Source organism: Molossus molossus, unplaced genomic scaffold, assembly GCF_014108415.1.
Source record: "Molossus molossus isolate mMolMol1 unplaced genomic scaffold, mMolMol1.p scaffold_m16_p_1, whole genome shotgun sequence".
NCBI lineage: Eukaryota > Metazoa > Chordata > Mammalia > Chiroptera > Molossidae > Molossus > Molossus molossus.
In genome coordinates this window covers 127,375,392-127,397,226 of record NW_023425344.1, presented here as the reverse complement: position 1 = coordinate 127,397,226, position 21,835 = coordinate 127,375,392, and the positions used below count along the sequence as shown (strand labels likewise).

Genomic DNA, 21,835 nt, shown 5'->3' with positions numbered 1-21,835 from the left:
TCAACTTAAACCATGCACAAGAATAAACTCAAAATGAATAAAAGACTTAAATGTGACTTGTAGATCCATAAAAATCCTAGGAGAAAATATAGGCAACAAAATTTAAGACATCACACGCAGCAGAATTTTCACTGCTACAATGCCTAAGACAAGAGAAACAAAGGAAGAAATGAACACATGGGGGACTACATCAAACTAAAAAGCTTCTGCACAGCCGAAGCAACAGGCATCAAAATGAAAAGGGAACCCACTATATAGGAGAGTATAATTGCCAATGATACATAAGATAAGGGGTTGATTTCCAAAATATATAGAGTATTCATACAACTCAATAAAGGGAAGAGAAAGAACCCAATTTAAAAAATGGGCAAAAGACCTAAATAGACACCTCTCCAAAAAGGACATACAAATGGCCAAGAAACATATAAAAAAAATGCTCGACATTACTAATCATCTGAGAGAGGCGAATTAAAACAATGAGGAGGGCCCTGGCTGGTTTGGCTCAGCGGTTAGAGCGTCGGCCTGCGGTCTGGAGAGACCCAGGTTCGGTTCCCGCTAAGGGCACGTACTTCGGTTGCGGTTTGTCCCCGGCCCTGGTTGGTCGTGCGGGTGGCAGCCACTCGATGTGTCCCTTCGCATCGATGTTTCTCTCTCTCTCTCCCTTCCTCTCTCTCCCTCCCACTCTATCTGTACAAAAGATGGAAAAATATCCTCGGGTGAGGATAAAAAAACAAAACAAAAAAAACAATGATGAGGTATCACCTCACACTTGTCCGAATGGCTGCCATCAACAAATCATCAAACAACAAGTGCTGGCGAGGGTGTAGAGAAAAGGTGACCCCAGTACATTGTTGGTTGGAATGCAGACTGGTGCAGCCACTATGGAAAACAGTATGGTGTTTCCTCAAGAAGTTAAAAATTAAACTGCCATTTGACCCAGTGATCCCACTTCTAGAAATATATCATAAAAAGCCTGAAATAGCAATCAGAAAGAATATATGTACCCCTATGTTCATAGCAGCACTATATACAATCACTAAGATCTGAAACCAGCCCAAGTGTTCATCAATAGATGAGTGGATAAAAAGGCTATTGTACATATACACAATGGAATACTATGCAGATATAAGAATGAAGATCTCTTACCTTTGAGATGACATAGAGGGCCCTGGAAAATATTATTCCAAGTGAAACAAGCCAAGCAGAGAAAGACAAATATCACATGATCTAATTTATTTGTGGAATATAATGAACAAAACAAATTAATGAACAAAACAGTCCCAGAGACATAGAAGTAGGGTACAGACTGACAAACCTCAGTAGAGGGGATTGTCGGGGGAGGGAAGAGATAAACCACAGAACTTATATGCATGTATGAATAACCAATGGACATAGACAGCAATGCTGGGGATGGGGGGGGGGGGGATTGGGAGGAGGGTGTCAATGGGGGAAAAGGGAGAAACATTTGTAACAAAAATGAATTAATAAAAAAAATTAAAAGAAAATCTCAGATTAAGTAGAAGGAAGAAAATAATAAAAATCAGAGCAGAAATAAATGACATAGAGACTTAGAAAAAGAAATACAAAAGATCAATGAAACAAAGAGCTGATTCTTTGAAAAGATAAACAAGATTGATGAACTTTTCCCAGACTTATCAAGAAATAAAGACAGAGGACCCAAATAAATAAAATAAAAAACGAAAGAACAAAATTAATAACTAACACCCCAGAAATATAAAGGATTGTAAGACCAACAAACTGAACAAACTGGGTGAAAAGGACAAATTCTTGGAAACATACAATCTTTCTAAACTCAGAAAACCTGAATAGGCTGATAAAAACTAATGAAACTGAAGCAGTAATAAAAAAAGAAAAAAAACCTCCCAGCAAGCAAAAGTCCTGGACTGGATGGATTCACAGGTAAGTTTCACCAAACAGTCAAAGAACTATCACCTATCCTCCTCAAACTATTCCAAAAAAAATTTAAGAGGAGGGAAGACTCCAAAGCTTGTTTTATGAACCACATTATCCTAATTTCAAAACTAGATAAAGACACTACATAGAAAGATGAACAAGGTTACTATCTCTGATGAAGAAGGTTACTAAAATCCTCAACAACATATTAACAAATTGGACCCAGCAATGCATTAAAAAAGATCACAAACCATGACCAAGTGGGGTTTATCCTAGGGATGTAAGGCTGGTACAATATTCTCTGGACTGCAGGCCCACACTCTAACCACTCTAGCCAAACCTGCCAGGGCCTGGTACAATATTCTCAAATCAATAAATGTGATATATCATATAAACAAAGTGAAAGATAAAAGTCACATGATCATATCAATAGACACAGAAAAAGCATTTGACAGAATCCAGCACCCATTGTTGATAAAAACCCTCAGCAACATGGGAATAGAGAAAACATAACTCAACATAATAAAGGCCATGTATGACAAAATTACAATCAACATCATACTCAACGGGCCAAAACTAAAAGCATTTCCCTTAAGAACAGAAATAAGACAGGGCTGTCCACTTTCACCACTCTTATTCAACATAGTATTGGAAATCCTAGCCACAGCAATCAGACAAGAAGAAAAAAAAAGACATCCAGATTGGAAAGGAGAAAGTATAACTGTCATTATTGACAGATGACATAATATTTACATAGAAAACCCTACAGAATCCACCAAAAAACTACTGGATTTAATAAATAAATTTGGCAAAGTATCAGGATACAAAATTAACATCCAGAAATTGATGGCATTTTTATGCACCAGTAATGAACTCTCTGAAAGAGAAATTCAAAAAACAATCTCATTTACCACTGCAACAACAACAACAAAAATGAGATACCTAGGAATAAACTTAATCAAGGGGGTAAAAGACCTGTACTTGGAAAACTATGGGACATCTAAAAAAAGAGATAGAGAAAGATAAGAACAAGTGGAAGAATATACCATGTTCATGGATTGGAAGAAGTAACATCATTAAAATGTCCATATTACCCAGAGAAATCTATAGATTCAATGTAATCCCTGCTAAAATGCCAATGATATATTTCTCAGATCTAGAAAAAATATTCCAAAACTTTATGTGGAACCAAAAAAGACCCTGAATAGTGGCAGCAATCTTGAGAAAAAAGAACAAAGTCGGAGAGATCACAATACCAGATATCAAATTATACTACAAAGCCACTGTAAACAAAACAGCCTGGAACTGGCACAAGAACGGGCATATAGATCAATGGAACAGAACAGAAAACCCAGAAATTCACCCAAGCCATTACGCTCAATTAATATTTGACAAAGGAGGCAAGAACATACAATGGAGTTAAGACGGTTTCTTCAATGAATAATGTTGAGAAAATTGTGCAGGTACATGCAAAAAAATAAAACTAAACCACCAACTTGCACTATACACAAGAATAAACTAAAAATGGATAAAAGATTTAACTGTAAGTCATAAAATGGTAAAAATCCTAGAAGGAAACATAGGCAGTAAAATCTAAGACATCTCACATAGCAGAATTTTCAGATACATCTCCTAGGGCAAGAGAAACAAAGAAAAAATAAACAAATAGAACTATAGCAAACTAAAAGGTTTCTACACAGCAAATAAACCATCAACAAAATGAAAAGGGAGCTTATTATATGAAGATATTCTCCAATGATATATCTGACAAAAGGTTAATTTCCAAAATATATAAAGAACTCATGCAACTCAACAAAAAGAAGACAAACAATCCAATTAAAAAATGGACAAAGGACATAAATAGACATTACTCCAAAGAGGACATACAAATGGCCAAGAGACATGAAAAAATGCTCAATGTCACTAATCATCAGAGAAATGCAAATTACAATGACAATGATGTATCACTTCACACACACCAGAATGGCTACCATCGACAAATCAACAGCAAATGCTGATGAGGGTGTGGAGAAAAGAGAATTCTAGTGCACTGTTGGTGGAAATGCAGACTGGTGCAACCACTATAAAAAACATTATGGAGTTTCCTCCAAAAAATAGAAATAGAATTGCCATTTGTCCCCATGATCCCACTTCTGAGAATATGTCCTAAGAATCCCGAAACACCAATCAGAAAGGATGTTCATAGCAGTGCTATTTACAATAGTTAAGATCTGGAAACAGTTCAAGTGCTCATCAGTACGTGAGTGAATAAAAAAGCTGTGGTACATATATATACATTGAAATACTATACAGCTGTAAAAAAGAAAGGGCTCTTACTTTTTAAGGAAGTGTGGATAGACCTGGAGATTATTATACTGAGCAAAATGAGCCAGTAAGAGAAAGAAACATATCACATGATCTCCCTTTTATGTGGAATCTAATGAATAAAATAAACTGAGGAACATAATAGATCCAGAGACCTGGATATATGGAACAGACTGACAGATCTCAGAAGGAAGGGGGCTGGGGGGAGTTTAGGAAGAGATTAACCAAAGAATTATATGCATGTGGCATAACTCATGGACACAGACAATAGTGTGTTGAAGACCTGAAGTGGGGCAGGGCTGGGTGGGGGCACCAAAGGGGAAAAATGGGGGACGTCTGTAATACTGTTGACAATAAAAAAATTTTTTTAAGTTGGACTATCATTTTTCTCACCTGCTTCACAGGGTTTATAGGTCCAAAAAGAAGAGGGTATTGTACAAATTATAATTTGCTCTGTGGATAAAGCAGCCAGGGGCAGCTGCGCACTCTGCGGGTTTTATGAAATGCCTCGGTTGCTTGGACCAGAGAGGAGGAGATCCCTGGGTTCAGATGGAAGGCAAGCCAAGTAGATAAAGTTAAGAAAAGTTTGGAAATTGACTTGCAGGTCAAGGCATGTGCAGGGCAAATTCCCTTTGAGGGTTCACAAGACAAGTTCAAAGGTTTCCAGTATTCCAAAATACCACACATTCATTGGCAAGTTACCTAATCTGACCCATCTCTAGGGTGTTGGGCTGATGTTTTTACCCATTTCATCTCAATATAAACAATTGTGATAAGTATGTTGCCAGTGACAACTAGAACTAAATGAAAGCAAGTCCGATATGAACTGACCCCTAAAGTGGAATCACTAGCCAGGGTCATGACTGGTTTAGAAATGTGCGTGGTTTCCCTGCCTGTCACTTGCCAGCAATATGTGAAACTCTTCCCCCTCCCAGTTTGCAGTCGGCTGGGCCCTAAGCCATGTGAGACTGTTTTTAATGGCAAAATCTTCAAAGTTGTACTTAAAATATTTGTATCATAAAACCCCTCAAGGAAGCCAAACTACAGTTTCAAAAGGAGCCTCCCAGCAAGCAGCAGAGTTGCCTCAGAGACAGGCTCCTGCCACTGGCCCCACCTCCAGCAGCAGATGCTCCCATGATACCCAGCCGAAGCGTCTGGGGACAAAGTCCAAATGGCTTTTATAAGCCAACAACAGTGTGAGGTGGCGCAGCAGTTAGTTGAGACTCAGAAAAGCATGTTTTTCGCACATTTAATTGATCCTTTGAGCAAATAAGTGCTAAGGAGGAAAGGTGAGTAATTATTCAACATCACGGAGAAAGGACTTTGTCTTATTTCTTGTACTTTTCTTCTGTGTCCAGTATGGAACAGACCCATCTCGGGAGGGGTAGGCTAATGTGCATATAATTTGCTTTAAAAAATTAAAAATGAGAAAAAGGCGATCCTTTAAATCTAAACTCCAAAAGAAAAAAACTTGTAAGGGAAAGCAATTCTCTTGCTAAGCAAAGGATGATTGATCAATAGCATCAAATGGAATTCTTTTTTTTTTTTTATCCTCACCCGAGGACTTTTGTTGTTATTGTTAAGATAGAGTGGAAGGGAGGGGAAGGGAGAGAGAGAGAGAGAGAGAGAGAGAGAGAGAGAGAGAGAGAGAAGAGACATCAACGTGAAAGGGACACATCGAGTGGTTGCCACCCGCACGACCCAACCAGGGCTGGGGACAAACTGCAACTGAGGTACGTGCCCTTAGCAGAAACTGAACCCGGGTCTCTCTGGACCACAGGCCAATGCTCTAACCACTGAGCCAAACTGGCCAGCGGTTACTGGCATTTTTGTTACAGATGTTTCTCCGTTTTCCCTCACTGATTCCCTACAGCGGTGGCAGATCATCACCAAGCACGCTGCTGACAAAGTGGTCAGCTCAGTTTGCCTGCTTTCTGCCCCTTCTCATAAAGGGTTTCTAATAAAACAAATTTTTCCCACTCAAAGAAATAGAAGATTCATTTAATTTACTACCTCTGATGTGATATATTTGATGTCCTTGTCAGAAAACCTGAGCAGTCCAGTTCCCATGCTCCTTCCTGTTTATGGGACATGGGACATACTGTGTAATTGTGGGTGCTTCGACCTCTGAGCAGTCTGTGGTCTAACAGACCACAGGGAGGGAGTGGTGGTGCTTGAATTACATATAATATAGATATGTTATATAATATTATTTTTACAATTTATATTTCTTTTTTTTTTTTATCCTCACCTGAAGACATTTTTCCATTTTCTGTTCAGATAAAGTGGGAGGGAAGGAGGGAGGGAGAGAGGGAGGGAGGGAGAGAGAGAGAGAGAGAGAGAGAGAGAGAGGAGAGAGAAACATCGACGTGAAAGGAACACATTGAGTGGCTGCCACCCACACGACCAACCAGGGCTGGGGACAAACTGCAACCAAGGCATGCGCCCTTAGTGGGAACCGAACCTGGGTCTCTCTGGACCGCAGGCCGATGCTCTAACCACTGAGCAAAACTGGCCCGGGCTACAATTTATATTTCTATGTAAATCTTTATAAGACTATATAGTCTTAAAGTGGTGATAATGTAATAGTGGGACCATCTTTTCTGAAGGACAGCTGAGTCACTCCTCATCCATCCTCATCCAAGTGTGGTACGGGGCAGAACAGTGTGTGTGCAGACCACACCCTGCCTGGCTCTTCCTGTGGACTCTCCCGAGATCCGCGCACAGCCCCGTTCTGAAGCCACAGGGCAGCTCATTCAGACAAGGTTGCTTCATGGAGCCTATTCTCACTTCTACGCTGACCCACATCTATTCCTCCTCCTCAGGATGGCTCAAATTATCAGTGTGAATGTACAAATTCCTTTGTGATTTAGGTACCCACAATATTCAGTATCACCTCTCCTGCTCTACTTCTCAGTGAGATGAATAACCTGCCAGTTTTGGTATTTGCAATGGGCCTCCTGGTCAGTGAGAAAATTAAGAAATCTGTCCATCTTCCTATTCTACTTTCCACATCGTGCATGCATATAAGAACCAAAGACATGTTCTTTATTTGGCTTGTTATACATCTCTTATTAGAATCCTGAGGTGATAGAATTTGGATCTAGTGACATGATGAGGGCTGCTATGACAACCAACTGATGCCAGACACTCTACAAGAAAGGCATTTTGACAGGTCTTAGCGAGGCTTGCTCTTGGGTAGGGACCACATCTATATTTGTGTTTAACACATATAGCTAGGATGTACCATCAAAGCACCATACAAATTGTAATGAGTGTCCATCTGAAAGATTTAGCAAAGCCTTATTTCATCATTTGGGAAATAAAGACCAGGTTAGTATTGGAAGTGAACAAGAATTTGGACATTTCTCTAGGCTCACCGTTCATTTGGCTAGAACTCAATCAAAACATCTGGCTTGCCAAATTGATGCAAAGGGAGCAAAAAACAATCATAGAAATATTTATGTAGTTTTCTGTCTTTTTTTGTTTTGTTTTTTGTTTATCCTCACCGGAGGGTATTTTTCCATTCATTTTTAGAGAGTGGAAGGGAGGGGGGAAGAGAGAGAGAAACAATGACGTGAGACACATTGATTGGTTGCCTCCTGCATGACCCCAACCTGCACCAGAGATCGAACCTATAACCCAGGTAGGTGCCCATGGCCTGGAATTGAAACTGCGACCCTTCAGTTCACCAAATCAGCCAGGGCCTGTCTTATTTTTTAAATTTTGTTCTACTGTATTGGCTCCTTTAACTTTAGAATTCCCCAGGCTTCTTTCAGCAGCCTGGACCTTCCATGGGACTCGTTAAGAAGGTCCCCCTTGCCCTGGCTGGTTTGGCTCAGCAGTTGGCGCGTCGGCCTGCAGTCCAGAGAGACCAGGGTTCGGTTCCCGCTACGGGCACGTGCCTCAGTGGCAGTTTGTCCCCGGCCCTGGTTGGTCGTGCGGGTGGTGGTCACTCAATGTTACCCTTTCACGTTGATGTTTCTCTCTCTCCCTCCCTCCTGAAAAAAAAAAAAAAGAAGGTCCCTCTTGCCCTGGCTGGGTAGCTCACTTGTTTAGAGCATTGTCCAAATATGCCAAGGTTGCAGGTTTGACCCCCAGTCAGGGCACATACAAGAATCAAGCAAAGACGGCATACGTGAAACAACAGATCTCTCTCGCTCTCTCCTCTCTTTCTCTCGCCCTCACATTCTTCTCACTTCCTCTCTCTTTCTAAAAATCAATTTAAAATTTTTTTAAAAAAAGATGTTTCCCTTTTCCTGTCCCCTCTCTCCTCAGGTGTTCAAATATGCAATCAATCACACATTGCTGCATTTGCACAGACAGATACAAGGAAACTTACAATTTTCTCTAGATATGAAAAAACAAACCCACACCTATTAATATACATTAAAAACAACAACAACAACACTCCAGCTAGGAGAGTTTCCACAAAAATACTATAGACACCACAAACAACAGGAAGAAATATGCCTTTTATTTTAAGTCTCATATGTACAGAGAAAGCTATTTCTCACCGCTCAGGCAGGCTGTGCGCAAGAGCGTCGTTCCAGGCCACCGCGTTTACCTCGGGACCACCACTGAAACATCGCCGCACGTTATGAACAAATACAACCGTTACCCAGAATTGCAAAAGAGACACAGGTACAAGTATGGACACTTCACACATTTTCTAAAAAAGGTGGACACAAAATACAATGTGCCAGTAAAAAGAAATAGGCATATCAGTATAGGTCTTTTTTTGTTAATACACGGTATGCTGAGCTTTTATCTCAAACGTTTTCACATCGGGATTTGCAGGCACTTTAGCAACCCAGCCATGGTTTACAATACATGATGTTGAGACCAGCATGAAAACACAAGAGCAAATGAGGTCCTTGTGACTCACAAGCACATTAAAATATTGACATGAGAAGCACTTTTGTCACCACTGTTCGGGGACACCAGAATGTTCTCTTTGTGAAGTGTCTTTTCTGTCTCGTAGCAGAATGGCTTAGGCGCATGGACGACATCACCAGGGAGAGATACAGCATGTAGAGGCACTAGACACACGTCAATTCCAATCAACTTGAGAAACAATAGAAAGCAGATGAGTTTTTAGAATCTCCAAATGACTGACCTATCTTTGTCCCACTCTATGCCCTTACTGCTAACTTGTCAATCAAAAACGAATTAAAATAATTACTGGGATGTACTGGGCCAGAAGCTCATCCTGGGAGAATTGTTTCCTTAGCTCCCACCTCCCACATCATGATCCACACAGGCTGATGGGCAGGCCCAGTCTATCCCCACCGGGGCCCCGTCTCTCACCTTCCCTATGCAGAGATGTGACTCAACAGGTGTTAGGAACATGGCCAAACAAGTGCATTTATAATCTCAGACCAGAGTGATCACTTTATTGGTAATGTAGAGTTATAAGGCAGTTACAAAAGGAGCCTCCTGATAACCAGACAGTGTTGGAATATGGCTTACTTCTTTATAACATGAAAGAATTTGAGGAGCTGAGAAAGAAGGAAAATCATGCCAATTATAAATGACTGTGATGTGAAGTACCATAAAGCCCGATTTCTGGAATATGTCACCCACTTCCATCCACCAGAAATTGAGAGTCACCTCACATCTAGAAAAGTTAAAGGGAAATAAACATTACCTCAGCTTCAAGGTAATTTGTCACCACTAGTTATATGGGGCTGTAACACAAATCCATGAACATCTCTTGAGTGGGGCCAAGAATTCCTAGTCCTCCTGAGAGATGCAAAGCACACAAATGCTTCGAGCAGATGATTGTCAGATGGTGGGAAATCCTTCCATGAAATACACTTGTGACATACTGGCAAAGACATTAAGGCCTTCCATTTCTTTGCCCATACTGCTTAAAGGCACTGATACCAACAACAGAAATATTCTATAGTACCGTGGAGGTTTTTAAGAAAACTCCCAAAATACAAGTCTCCATAGGAAAATGTCCTTTATTGCATGAATGAAGCATCCGCTCTTCTCCTGCTCAGGAATAGAAGGGTCTCCCTTTCTCAGGAGTCTGGAGTCTGTTCAGCCTAGCGACCTGAGAAGGGGAGGGGGGCACGTCCTGCCGGAAGGGCCCCTTAGGTGAAGTGTAACTGGGGTCCTGGACTTTCTTATACGAGTCATAGTTGCTGAGCCCCTCGGAAGGGGGCTGCTTCTTCATCTGTTGCTCTTTCCGCCTCTGTTCCTGGCGAAGGAGCTCCTGAGTCTCCAGCATCACCCTGGCGTTGAAGCCATGCCCGCCCAGGTAGCCATTTCTGGAGCCTTGGTAGCTGGAGTACCGGGGGTTCTCCTTGGCACTCTGGAAGCCTTCCCCCGGTGAGTAGTTCTGCTCCCAAGAATCCTGGGAGACAGAGCTGGCATTTTTCCTGCTTTGCCTAGAAAGCAAAACCCAAAGGTCAGTGTGAGCTTGGGAGAGGGGGACAGAGAACACGAGGAGGAAAGGGGTAAGGGAGAAGATGCATTTCAATATTTCAACAAATAGTATTATGCTCTGCCAATGTGCCCAGCCCTCGGGGGGCTGGAGGAAGAAGACACGACTGTCTTCAGCAAGCTCAAGTCTCAGACCAGTGAACAAATGTGGGCTAAACAGGGGAGACAACTGACTCAACGATTCAGAAACAGGGTCCTCCTTTTGTGCCTGGGGAGGTAATGTCTGTTCTACTTAGGGTGACATGTATCTCCTACAATTTAGACACATTGGCAAGATGCTGCAGAGGAGGATTAGAAATCTGGCAACATCTACCCCGGCAATAATTGCTTGCTTCAGAACATTACAAGTCAATTCTAAACAAGCAAAACAAATATTTTACACAGCTGCCACCATGATACCCAAGATGCTAGCTCACAGGAAGTACATGTATGGATTACAATATGAGTTCGGTTACGAAAGATTTAAGTCTAGGCTCCTCTATGATTGAAAACGCAACAGGCAGTCCCTACGGCCCGGGCTTTCAGGCCGTATACGTCTGCAACCGCTGCCCGAGCTCGCTCGCTCACGCTCCCAAGACCGCAGACGCGGAGGTCTGGAGAGCAAGCACTATTTCCTCGTGCACCGCACCCTCACCAAAGGCCAGGACAGCTTACTAAACTCACTTTTGCTCATCACAGGATAGGGGAATAAATCAAATTCTTATCATTTGTTCAATAAAGTTGCACATCATTTTTAGAAAACATTATTGTTTTGAAATGTCTTTAATTTACTATCAAGTGTCTAGATGCTTTTATGAGTTTACAATAAAATTGGCTATGATAAAGTGAAATAATTTTGTGCTAGGAAGGAAGACATGCCCTAAGTTTTAGCTTTGAAAATGGAAGAGAGGGAGAGAGAATTGAGTAATAAAACAGAATCTATTGCTCCATTTATCTATAAGAAAACCATCTGGTGACAGTGTGCATCGCTCAGCCTTTTACATCCACACACACATGATGAAATGTTCAAAAGGGCCCTGCAGAGGGAAAACGGTCTATGCCGTCACTGGGTGTCCCACAGAGATGAAGCACTTTTGCATTTTTGAACACTTGAAAGTGCCATCAGTATGGTTTGGGATGAGATATGCCCATTTTCCATATGGCCTAAAAAGTAGTCAGGGATATTTGCAATAAGGAAATAAACTAATAATCAGTATCATTTTTGGATATGGCTATGATTAATTGAGCAGTCTACAATATGTCTATCTGGTTCTCTCCCAAGGGGAATCAGACCATTTGTATAATCAGACCAGGCAAGAATCCTTACATTTGATGGAATAGTTTATTTGCCTAAAGCATTGATTATCTTACTTAAAAAGTCATATGTTAATCTGCCCAGAGACAGGAATGATGGAAAGTGCTAGCATGAAACCAGGGATTTGACATTAATCATGAAACTTTAATTAAAACAACTAACTTGTTATTGATGTTACAACAACAAAAGTGGAACTCCTTCATAAGTTAGTTATCAATCTAAAGATAACCAGAAATAGGCTGCAGACATTCACCTCTTTCTTATCCTGGGCCTGAGACCCACAAACCCTCTTCATGCCCCACTCCCCAACTCTGGAATGCCCGAGGATTCGCTCTGTGGAGGTCATGCACCATAAGTTGAATTTTTTTTGTTGTTGTTGTTAATTCTCACCCGAGGATATTTTTCCATTGATTTTTTTTTTTTTTTTTTTAATAGAGACTGGAAGAGAGGGAGGGAGGAAGGTGGTTGGAGAAAGAAACATCAACGTGAGAGAGACACATTGATCGCTTGCCTCCTGCACAACCCCAACTGGGGCAGAGAATCGAACCTGAAACCCAGGTAGTATGTGCCCTTGACTGAAATCGAACCTGCAACCCTTTGGTCCATGAGCCAATGTTCTAACCACCGAACCAAGCTGGCCAGGGCATGAACTTTGACTCATTCCAGGAACACGTTGAGAGATCACTAATGGTTTGCTAGGAATGAAAACTCTGATGATGTGCGAGAATTTCTTTTAGCCAAAATTTTCTTCAAATTAATCACATAGAGAGTAGGAAGCAGACCTCCCTGAGGTTTGAACTAAGATATGTAGAGAAAGTACATACACATAGATACATATACATGTACACACACACACACACACACACACACTCTTCCTTGGTAAGGAAGCTAGCGGTACCCACAACTCTTAAGACACAGAAAATGAGCAAATCACAGAGAAACATAACAGTTCATCAGACAAGTGTCTCCTACACTAGCATACTAGTCACCTGAGCACTAGGCACAGTGGGAGAGCGGCATACAATCAGATAGACATAGATTCAAATCTGGAATCTGTCACTTTCCGGCTGGGTGACACCGGGAGTATTATGCTTTCTGGGCCCAGCTTGCCTTATTTGTGAAATAGGTATAATATCTAACCTCATAGGGTTATGGGACAGAAATAAACAAAATAATACAATGCAAAATGCTTAGAAAAGTGTGGCACAGAGTAAATGGTTGACTAATGGGTGTAGGAGGAGTAGTCTGAAGGCAATGTCACTTTGCCTTCGAAGAGTAGGCTCTGGGTTTTTTGGACATTTTTCTGACCAAAGAAGAAAAATAAAGGAAAATATTACCTTTCTCTTCCTTTGTCAGAGAAATTGGGTAGAGGCAGGAGGAGAGCAAGGCCCTAGAGAATAACTGAAGAACCCTCACTAAGTGATGACAAGTCCACACAGCTGCACAGAAATGAGAAGAAAGCTTTAGACTGTCTCATGATTGCCCAAAGGCACAGCAGCAGCAGCAGCAGCAAGAAAACATCAATCTCCTTCCACTGAATTTCTTTATAACCAACATGCAGGCTTCTTTGGTCTTGGAATGAGCCCACTAGAGATTTCTGAATCTACTGAATGCACATTCCCTGGTTTGTATCAATGATTATAATGATCTCCAATGTGATCTGAAGGCCATCATTGTGCAGAGGATTCATAGCAAAGACCCAATGTCTGAGGAAAGCCAGCTTGCCACCAAGGTGAGGAGGACGCAGAAGGATGAAGAAAGACATAAAGACCAAGCCAACAAGTTGACAAGCACCTTAGGGACATAATAACTGGGCCTGGTGGGGAGACTGTGCCGGGGTGTGAAGACACAGCAAAGTGAGACATACAAAGCAGAGAAGTGAGACACCAATAGATGTGAAACCAAGGAGAGGAAAAGATAAAGAGGAAATGGTGAGAAAGCAGGGAAATTCTTAAAAAAGTAATAAAGGATCTTAAGTAAGTCTTTCTATCAGTGACTATGACTGAACATACTGCTCAGTTTGAGTTGCCTTTTGGGTACTAAATAAAGGAACTAATGTAGGACTAAAAAACAGATTTGAAAAAAGAAAGAAAAAAAGAAAACAAATTTAGAAATTTAAAAAATAAAAAAAGAAATCTCAGCCTGATTGAGAATTGAGTGTGGGGCCACTCAAGCCCCTTCCCTTCAGAACTAGTGTCACCATCTGGCTAATGTTTCCTACTGACATTTCAAAATGAAACTTGAATTCTGCCCACAGGCTTCCTTAATTACAGTTAGAATTTCAAGCCACTCTGGCTCACATATATCCCTCTAATTCAAATCACCTTATCTAGCGTGACTGAGACAAAGTCTTGACCATTTGTTTTATTTTATGCTTCACTTGGCAACTGAACTATTTTTTGTGTGTGAAATCTTTTTGGTATCAAATGCCCTACCAACTTGTTTAGATAAAACTCTGCTAATTGTCAACATCCGAAAGGCAGAGGTCAGTGTCTTTGAAGAATATCACATGTCAGAGATGTGGCCTGGACTGAGGCTCAGGCAGGCTGCTGCAGCCTCCCCGTCCTGCGTGGCTCCATTACCCTCGCCCAGGGCTCGCACCCAGCCTGCCGGGAAGGTAGCCGCTCCGCTGGCAGGCAGGCTGGGCACAAGGCTCCACACTCTTAATCTTCCTCACATACGTGAAGATTCACATTGAGAAATTATTCTCAAAGAAGAAGCATGACCAGCCCCAGCTGCCTAAATGTACACAACTCTTCCATTTTTGATTTTCTACTTTTCTCACATCTGCTCAGAATAAAATGGCTAATAGTAAGGGAGTCACAATTACTTAAAGGGAAAGTTTTAGTTATTTAGGGAAACACTAAATGACACCAGTAGTACCAACAGCAGCAACCCTCTTCTACATGCAAATACGGATACTTCTACCAGGTGCCCCAGAAGCAGAGGGAGAGAGAGGAAGGGAGGCAGAGAGAGGTGCTGGAAAAGGACAGGTGGAGAGTGGAGAAGGGGAGAGACGTGCCAGGAGAGAAGGATATGTTTGAAATACTGAGCTCTGCCCTGGCCGGTTTGGCTCAGCGGTTAGAGCGTCGGTCTGCGGTCCGGAGAGACCCGGGTTCGGTTCCCGCTAAGGGCATGTACCTCAGTTGCAGTTTGTCCCCAGCCCTGGTCGGTTGTGTGGGTGGCAGCCACTCGATGTGTTCCTTTCACATCGATGTTTTTCTCTCTCTCTCTCTTCCTCTCTCTCCCTCCCACTCTACCTGAACAACAAAATGGAAAAATGTCCTCGGGTGAGGAAAAAAAAAAAAAGAAATACTGAGCTCCTAGGGAATGTGACCAGGACAGATTCTGTGGAAGCATCGATCTGTGTGCTCTTCCTAAGGGACCAAGACCCTCATCTCTCTCCCATCAGGCCATCTGCCCTTCCAGGCCCTCTGGCCACCATCTCTTCCACTTCCCTTCCTCAGTTCTGTGCATGTCCACTCACTCCTCTTCTTATATACACTTTATGATAGTTCTCCTCTATTTCTTATAAATACTCTCAAACACAACTAAGATACAGAAAACCAAACAATCTGCCAACAGGTTAAGATCCTGGTCCCTGCACAAACAATATATTCCAATAGCACATCGTAGCCATTCACATGGGCCACCTATGCAGCTGTGGCAGCAGGGCCATGCCAGGTGTGTCAATTCATCTACATTATCATGCTCATCTGCCTGACACCTGCAAGCCAGCGGGCTGAGGGAAGGGCACTCACATGGAAGAACCTCATGTACAATCCTTGAGGCATCTAGCAGCGGAGGCACTGGGCTGATTCACACAGTGGACTCTTTCCAAATGCTGGGGGCACTAGGGCACAGAGGAGGACTTCACACCTACATCTGTCAATATTCCAGACTTGGGAACAAAGCTTTTGGTAGCAGTGAGCCATATAAATTAATGGTTATAAAGGGCACGGGAAGGTTTGGGTTTGCATTGTCAGAATTCCATACTAGCTGTGTGACCTTAGGGAAAGATGCCCAATCTTTCAGAGCTGTTTCTTTGTAAGACAAGATGATCTCCAGGCCCTGTCCAGACCTAAGCTTCAATGACACTTACCTAGAGTTGGCTAAATGACTGTTAGTTATCCTCCTATTTAAAATAAAATAATTTATTCCTCAAAGGACATATAATTTTATGAACTAAAAAAAGAACTGAATGAACAAGTTACTATAGTAATAGTACTTATCCTAGAACAAATTCTCATTCCCTTGGTGACCCCAGTCAGTATGATCAAAGCCCTCACAGTTATTATAGTGACTATTTAACATTCAAAGGGGCTCATCTTTATTAGAAATTAAGATTGTAATTACTAGGAGTGACTTGTTTTGGGAAGTTTGGAAAGCTGAACATTTTAAAATATTTTTATTCTTTACTATGTATGTAGAAAATACTCAGATGAAAAAATGGTCATTATTTCACATGTGAGGGCTCTATCCCCTGAGCACTTTCCAGGCCCGACAGAGCCCCGGAGCAGAGGTACTGCCATGTGGCTGTCAGCTAATGAGTTGGACTCATGGGGACCCTCTGAGGAGCTACACAAGCAAACACGGAGCTGGCAGGAGAGCAAGAGGGCGCGGTCAGGGACCATGGACCCACCTAAGTTCAATACATGGAGCAATCACCCCACCCTTCTGCAGAGCACTAGGTACACAAAGTATCAGTTACTCTAGTTACTCTAGGAACTAAGCGAAATGAGGTTATCTTTCCATTTTTCAGATGAGGAAACTGTCTTGTCCATGGTCACATAGGAGGCTGCAGAACCAATACCATGATCCAGGTCCAGTCCCTAAGTACTCATCTGCCAGGTCACTTGTCATGTCAGGTCATTATGGAGTTTTTGAGTGATCATGTTGGCATCTCCTGATACACCCTTCTGTCTAGTCTTCTTGCCACATACTAAGATGGCCTCTATGCCAGGCAACAACCCCCACCACCCACTTGTGGTCCTTCTCTGACCACCATGTGTGAGGTGGAGAAGCCCGCAGTCTCAGAAGTACCGAGGCAGAGAGCTGTACTGGCGCTGGGCCTGCTGGAAGCTCTCGCGCTCCTCCTGCCGCTGGCGCTGCATCTGCACCTCCACGGACACCGAGTGCCGGCCGCTCTGTGCTGCAGGTCGGGAGCTGGGCTGCAGGACGAAAATACAAAATCATTCATGAGAAGGGAATCACATCCTTTCCTATAGATTGACTTAGAAATATTTGGTAAATTCAGTAAAATTAAAATAAAATCAAGTACAATTTTCTCAAGTTTGAGAAAAGAGATATCTAATTGTTCTTGTGAGCTCCAAATATGGAATCATCTTAAATTTTAATTACGGCTTAGAATGGTTGGAAATTGAGAGGTTAACCTTTCTAAGTCTTCCCAATGAGGTTTAGCACATCCTGACATTAAATAGCAGTTTATATCACTGTATACACAACAAACTAAAATTCAATGCCAAGTAAATAAATAAAAATTTGCTACAGTAATTAACAAAAGTAGGAAAGTTGATAGGTACAAACTTGAAAGCCATGCTGATGAATGTTTTCAATGGTTACATATTTTAGTTTAATAGTAGAACAAAATATAAGCTGATCTCCCTTTTCCCAAAGAATGACAATTCTGAACTGAGATTAGTGGAAACTAGCCACTGTTAGCCATGCATAGGTGTCCTTCAGTCCACAGTTGGTAGCCAAATGGGGAAAAGAAAGGCTTATCAAAAGAATAAACCTGAAAGCTAATAGTTACTTGAATTGGTTTTGAGATAAAATATTTTGCCTTAGTGATTAGGAAGTGGCATTTTTACCTAGGTTAATTATATCCTATAGAGAAATGTTCAATCCTGCTGGCTAAATACTTTGGTCAGAAGGTCATCAGCTGATTGTGCCTCTCACCCAAATCAGATACTAGATGTGTGCACTGTGCTGTGTAGACCAAGCCCTGTGGATTCTCTGCCTTCTCATAGACTGGTCTTAGCTTACCTTCTAGATCTGGCCTTTTGAAATAAAAGTAACTCTGCTCAAAATGTACTACGATACATCTAATGCTACAAACATCCAACAATGGTTGATCACAACATCAGTGGCACACACTTCTAAATAAATAATCCTTTTGGTGCATGCTAACCTCTGTTCCCCTTGGTGTTATGCAATATTGTGCAACAGGCATATTCTGAGTGAAGAATATCTGTTAAAACATGTTATTGATTTTCTTTTAGAGTTGAAAGCCAATGGAAGACTTTGACGTAATGATAATTTTCTAAAATAGAGTGATAGCATTTATTTGGAGAGCTGCAAGAAATTATGTGGGCTTTTTACTTAAAGAATGGCTCCTGCAGTGGATTCTGTGCGAACAGAAAGTAAGCATCGTCTATAGCTCTCTTTCTGCCAGGCCAGCATTATCTTACTTGTTGGTAAGCAATAATACAGCAATATACAGGACAAAAATTTCAAAGCACATGGGCATAGTCAGTAAACATATTAAAAATATCCTGATATAAAAATAATGTGTGAAGAGATTAGGCTTTATAATACCCCAGTTTCTCCTAGTGGGTGTTTACAGCCATACTCATCAGAACAATGTGTGTTCAGAGACCCCCTCCACAACATGGGTCAAATATACATCAATGGTGCCTTCCGCAAGGAAAGCAGTTCGCTGAGTAAGTTCTGCTTTGCAAACAAAGCATCAACTAAGTGTTCATCAACCACATTAAAAGAGACAGGAATTTTCTTCCATTACACTTGATGAGGCGGGCCAAACAGAAAACCGAGCTGTTCCCGTCACAGTGAGCCTTGGGAATCCTGAGAGAAGCCACTGGACAGAGGGAAAGAAAAGCAAGAAAATATACACAATTTCCTTTATGCCCTAAAAAGCAACTACATTTTGCTTTGTTTTTCACTTGGAATAAGCTGCATACATGTGTAAAGCAGCCTTGAAAGAGCTGGCATTCTGCAGCGAGATCTAGCAACCAGCTTTGTGAACTCATGCTGTTCTGTGACACATTGCTGTGGAGATGTGAAAAGAAAATGCAAGGTCTTGTAGAAACTCTAGGTGTATGTTTAAGTTTTTCTCCCAGAAGCTGAAAAGGTGATTCTGGAGAGAAAAGGACAAAAAAGTTGAAGGGCTTTTGTTTCCTCAACTGTGTGTTTTCTGATACTGTTCACCTCAAACCTCCTGAGAAGCAAGCATCTTGTTGGATCTTGAAGAACTCCAACAATGAAATTATCATCAGATGGGATCTGAAAACTTAAAATGAGTGAATGAGTTTGGTATTAACGTATTGACCTATTTTATACTGTTATGCTCACTATGATGAAATAAGAATCTCAGGCTTATTGTTACTATTTTATTCGATTTCGCTCTTCAAAGCATACAGAAAGGTAGGTTATTAAAAATAATCACCCTTATCTTTAAGACGAAATTTTATTGGGCCACAGATTTCAAGGAAGATTGTATACATGACCAGCTTAAAGCAACAACTAAATAAGTTCATCTGGAAAGTTTTATACTTGGCCTGAATCAAAAATAATCTCATTCATGATTTCAAAGACTATCTCATAAAAATGTAAATTGTAGAAACAGAACTACAATCAAGTATCCTGACTTTTAAATACTGTGGTTTTCCATCCTTATGGCAGAAACAGAATAATGTGTCGAGAGACCCAAATTACAAAAACATAGACAGAAATGAAGAAAGAGATAGTTTGTAACCCCAGAGAGAAGTGCCAGTGTTCAAAGAAAACAGCATCAACAACTATAACAACAAAATGACATCTATACCGGGAAACATACACATAAAGCATAATTGGAACAATTCTGGAGATTCATCAGATAACAAGGCAATACCTCTGTTTCAAGAATGCAAATTATAAATAATGCTGACCTTTTTTTCGATGATATTGGTAACAGGCAATGACCTCACAAGTAAAAAAAGTTGCCCAGGTTGCAAAGGCCATATGATAGCGGTTGTAAGATGAAGTAATCCATAAGTATTTATTACACAGTATGCTAGAGGACCATGATATAAGAATCTTTCCATTGCTGATGTTTAAATCCCAAGTGAAAACTATGCACATTGCTTTTGTAAATGAGCTCCAAATTACTGGCTTTATCATAATTATTAAAGAGATACTATTTATACTATATATAACTTATATAAACTTTGTGAAAGCCATACAATTTTGGTATCACTTACGAATGTAAAACAAATTTAAAAGTATCTTCCATATAGTGTTTCACTAAATCAAGTCATTAACAAAGCATTTCCCTCAATTAAATAAAATCATTCTTATTTTTCTAAAATAAAAAAAGACAATACAAAAAATTAAAATACAGAACCAAAACTGCTAACAGTTAATAGACTAAAGAAAGAACAAAAATAAATATATGCAGAACAAAGTTTCAGTACTAATCAGAACTAGGTAATAAAAGACTTTTAAAGCTTAATATAAAAGTATATGTGTCACTTGAAATAAAATTCATTACTGTTTTATTAATGTTTACATAAAATATTCAAAAAGAAAAATAGCATGTAAGCATGTATGTGCACTTGTATATATCCACATATACACACATATGTACTATTCTTATAAATGATAATTTAGGGGCATTTTCTACTTAAATTATGAACAATAAAAAATTTAAAATTTTCATTCGTGTGCAAGGGTATGTATAGAGCACACAAAGTGTGTGTGCTTTAGATGAAAACCTATAATGAAGGTGATGATGACAATAATGAGTCTGACAACAACAAGAATAATGATGTCCCCTTGAGATTTATAATCCTTCTTTTAGCAATTCAAATGTGCTGCAACTCTAATATAAATTCCATATTCTGATATGAAAATGGTAATTTAGAGAGTTGGTAGAGGGTAAAAATAATTTTTATGCCATTGAATCATATAAAGAATGTAAATAGTTTACTCTGTTTAAAAGTGGTCATTGCTAATAGAGGTCATTATTTTCTATAGTAGGCTTATTTATAACTTTTGTCCAAAGCTAACTTTTGTCTATCAATCTTGCCTTCCAGACCTCCACCTCTACCCCATTACCCACTAGACAATTATTGATTGAACTCTTATAGGTTCTGAATGTTGAAAAGCTTAATTGCTACTAATGATGTGAGTAATGGTTGAGAAATCTGCAGAGCATGCCGATTTCCCTCATAAAGTTTTTATAAACACATGATTTGGTTTTAACATACTACTGTCTTCATCCCATCTTCCCTGACCAGTGGATGGATCTATTTTCCTCCATCTTAAGTAGCAGCTACCAAGGAAAACAAAGGGTTGGCTCTACAGACACACCCTTTCTGGTGCTGCGGGCTGACTGCAGCCCAGGGCAGCCTGTGAATCTCCACCACCAGAGGCCTCTGCCAGTGACATGGCACACAGGTCACAGAGGCCTTGCCCAGCAGGATGGGATCAGGGCTACAAGAAGAAGGACCTGCTCTGCAGCAGCACAGAGGTTTTTGCCCTGAGTACCCCTTGGCTGCAAGAATGGCTTTCTCCTGGTAAGTTTTCAAGGGAGGTGACTTCCACCCAAATTGAACTTGAGTAACACTACTGCAAAGCTATCAAGTCAGAAGGGATTTTTTTGAGTCAAAGTATGTACATCCACTGTGAGGAAATGAGAGCAGATACCTTTGAAATCTTAAAAAAGAAGAAAACCATTATTTTCTCAAATTCCCCAGGTATAGGGAAGGTGATGCAGGGGTGCAGAGTGGCTGCTGGCTGTGTACTGTAGACTGGCTCTCTAATTAAAGCAGGCAGAACCCTACATCAAAAGTTCAAGGCAGATTTTTTAAAATTTGTTTAAAGACAGCT

The 21,835-nt window shown here is 40.8% G+C and overlaps 1 protein-coding gene across 6 annotated transcripts in view; it reads right to left on the bottom strand.

Annotated features, from left to right (window-relative positions):
- Positions 1 to 8,695: 8,695 nt before the first annotated feature.
- The window catches only part of PARD3 (par-3 family cell polarity regulator), an 823,714-nt gene continuing 810,574 nt past the window's right edge, over positions 8,696 to 21,835 (bottom strand). For 3 of the 6 annotated variants that reach the window (XM_036242150.1, XM_036242158.1, XM_036242167.1), the window contains exons 24-25: positions 17,030 to 17,157; positions 10,193 to 10,637 (exon numbers count right to left, since the gene is read on the bottom strand). In XM_036242150.1, coding sequence (XP_036098043.1) covers positions 10,244 to 10,637; positions 17,030 to 17,157 — 522 coding nt within the window. In that variant the 3' untranslated portion in view covers positions 10,193 to 10,243. Of the gene's footprint in view, positions 10,638 to 17,029; positions 17,158 to 21,835 lie in introns of all 6 variants that reach the window. The other 3 variants (XM_036242174.1, XM_036242178.1, XM_036242173.1) reach the window with 3 other exon arrangements.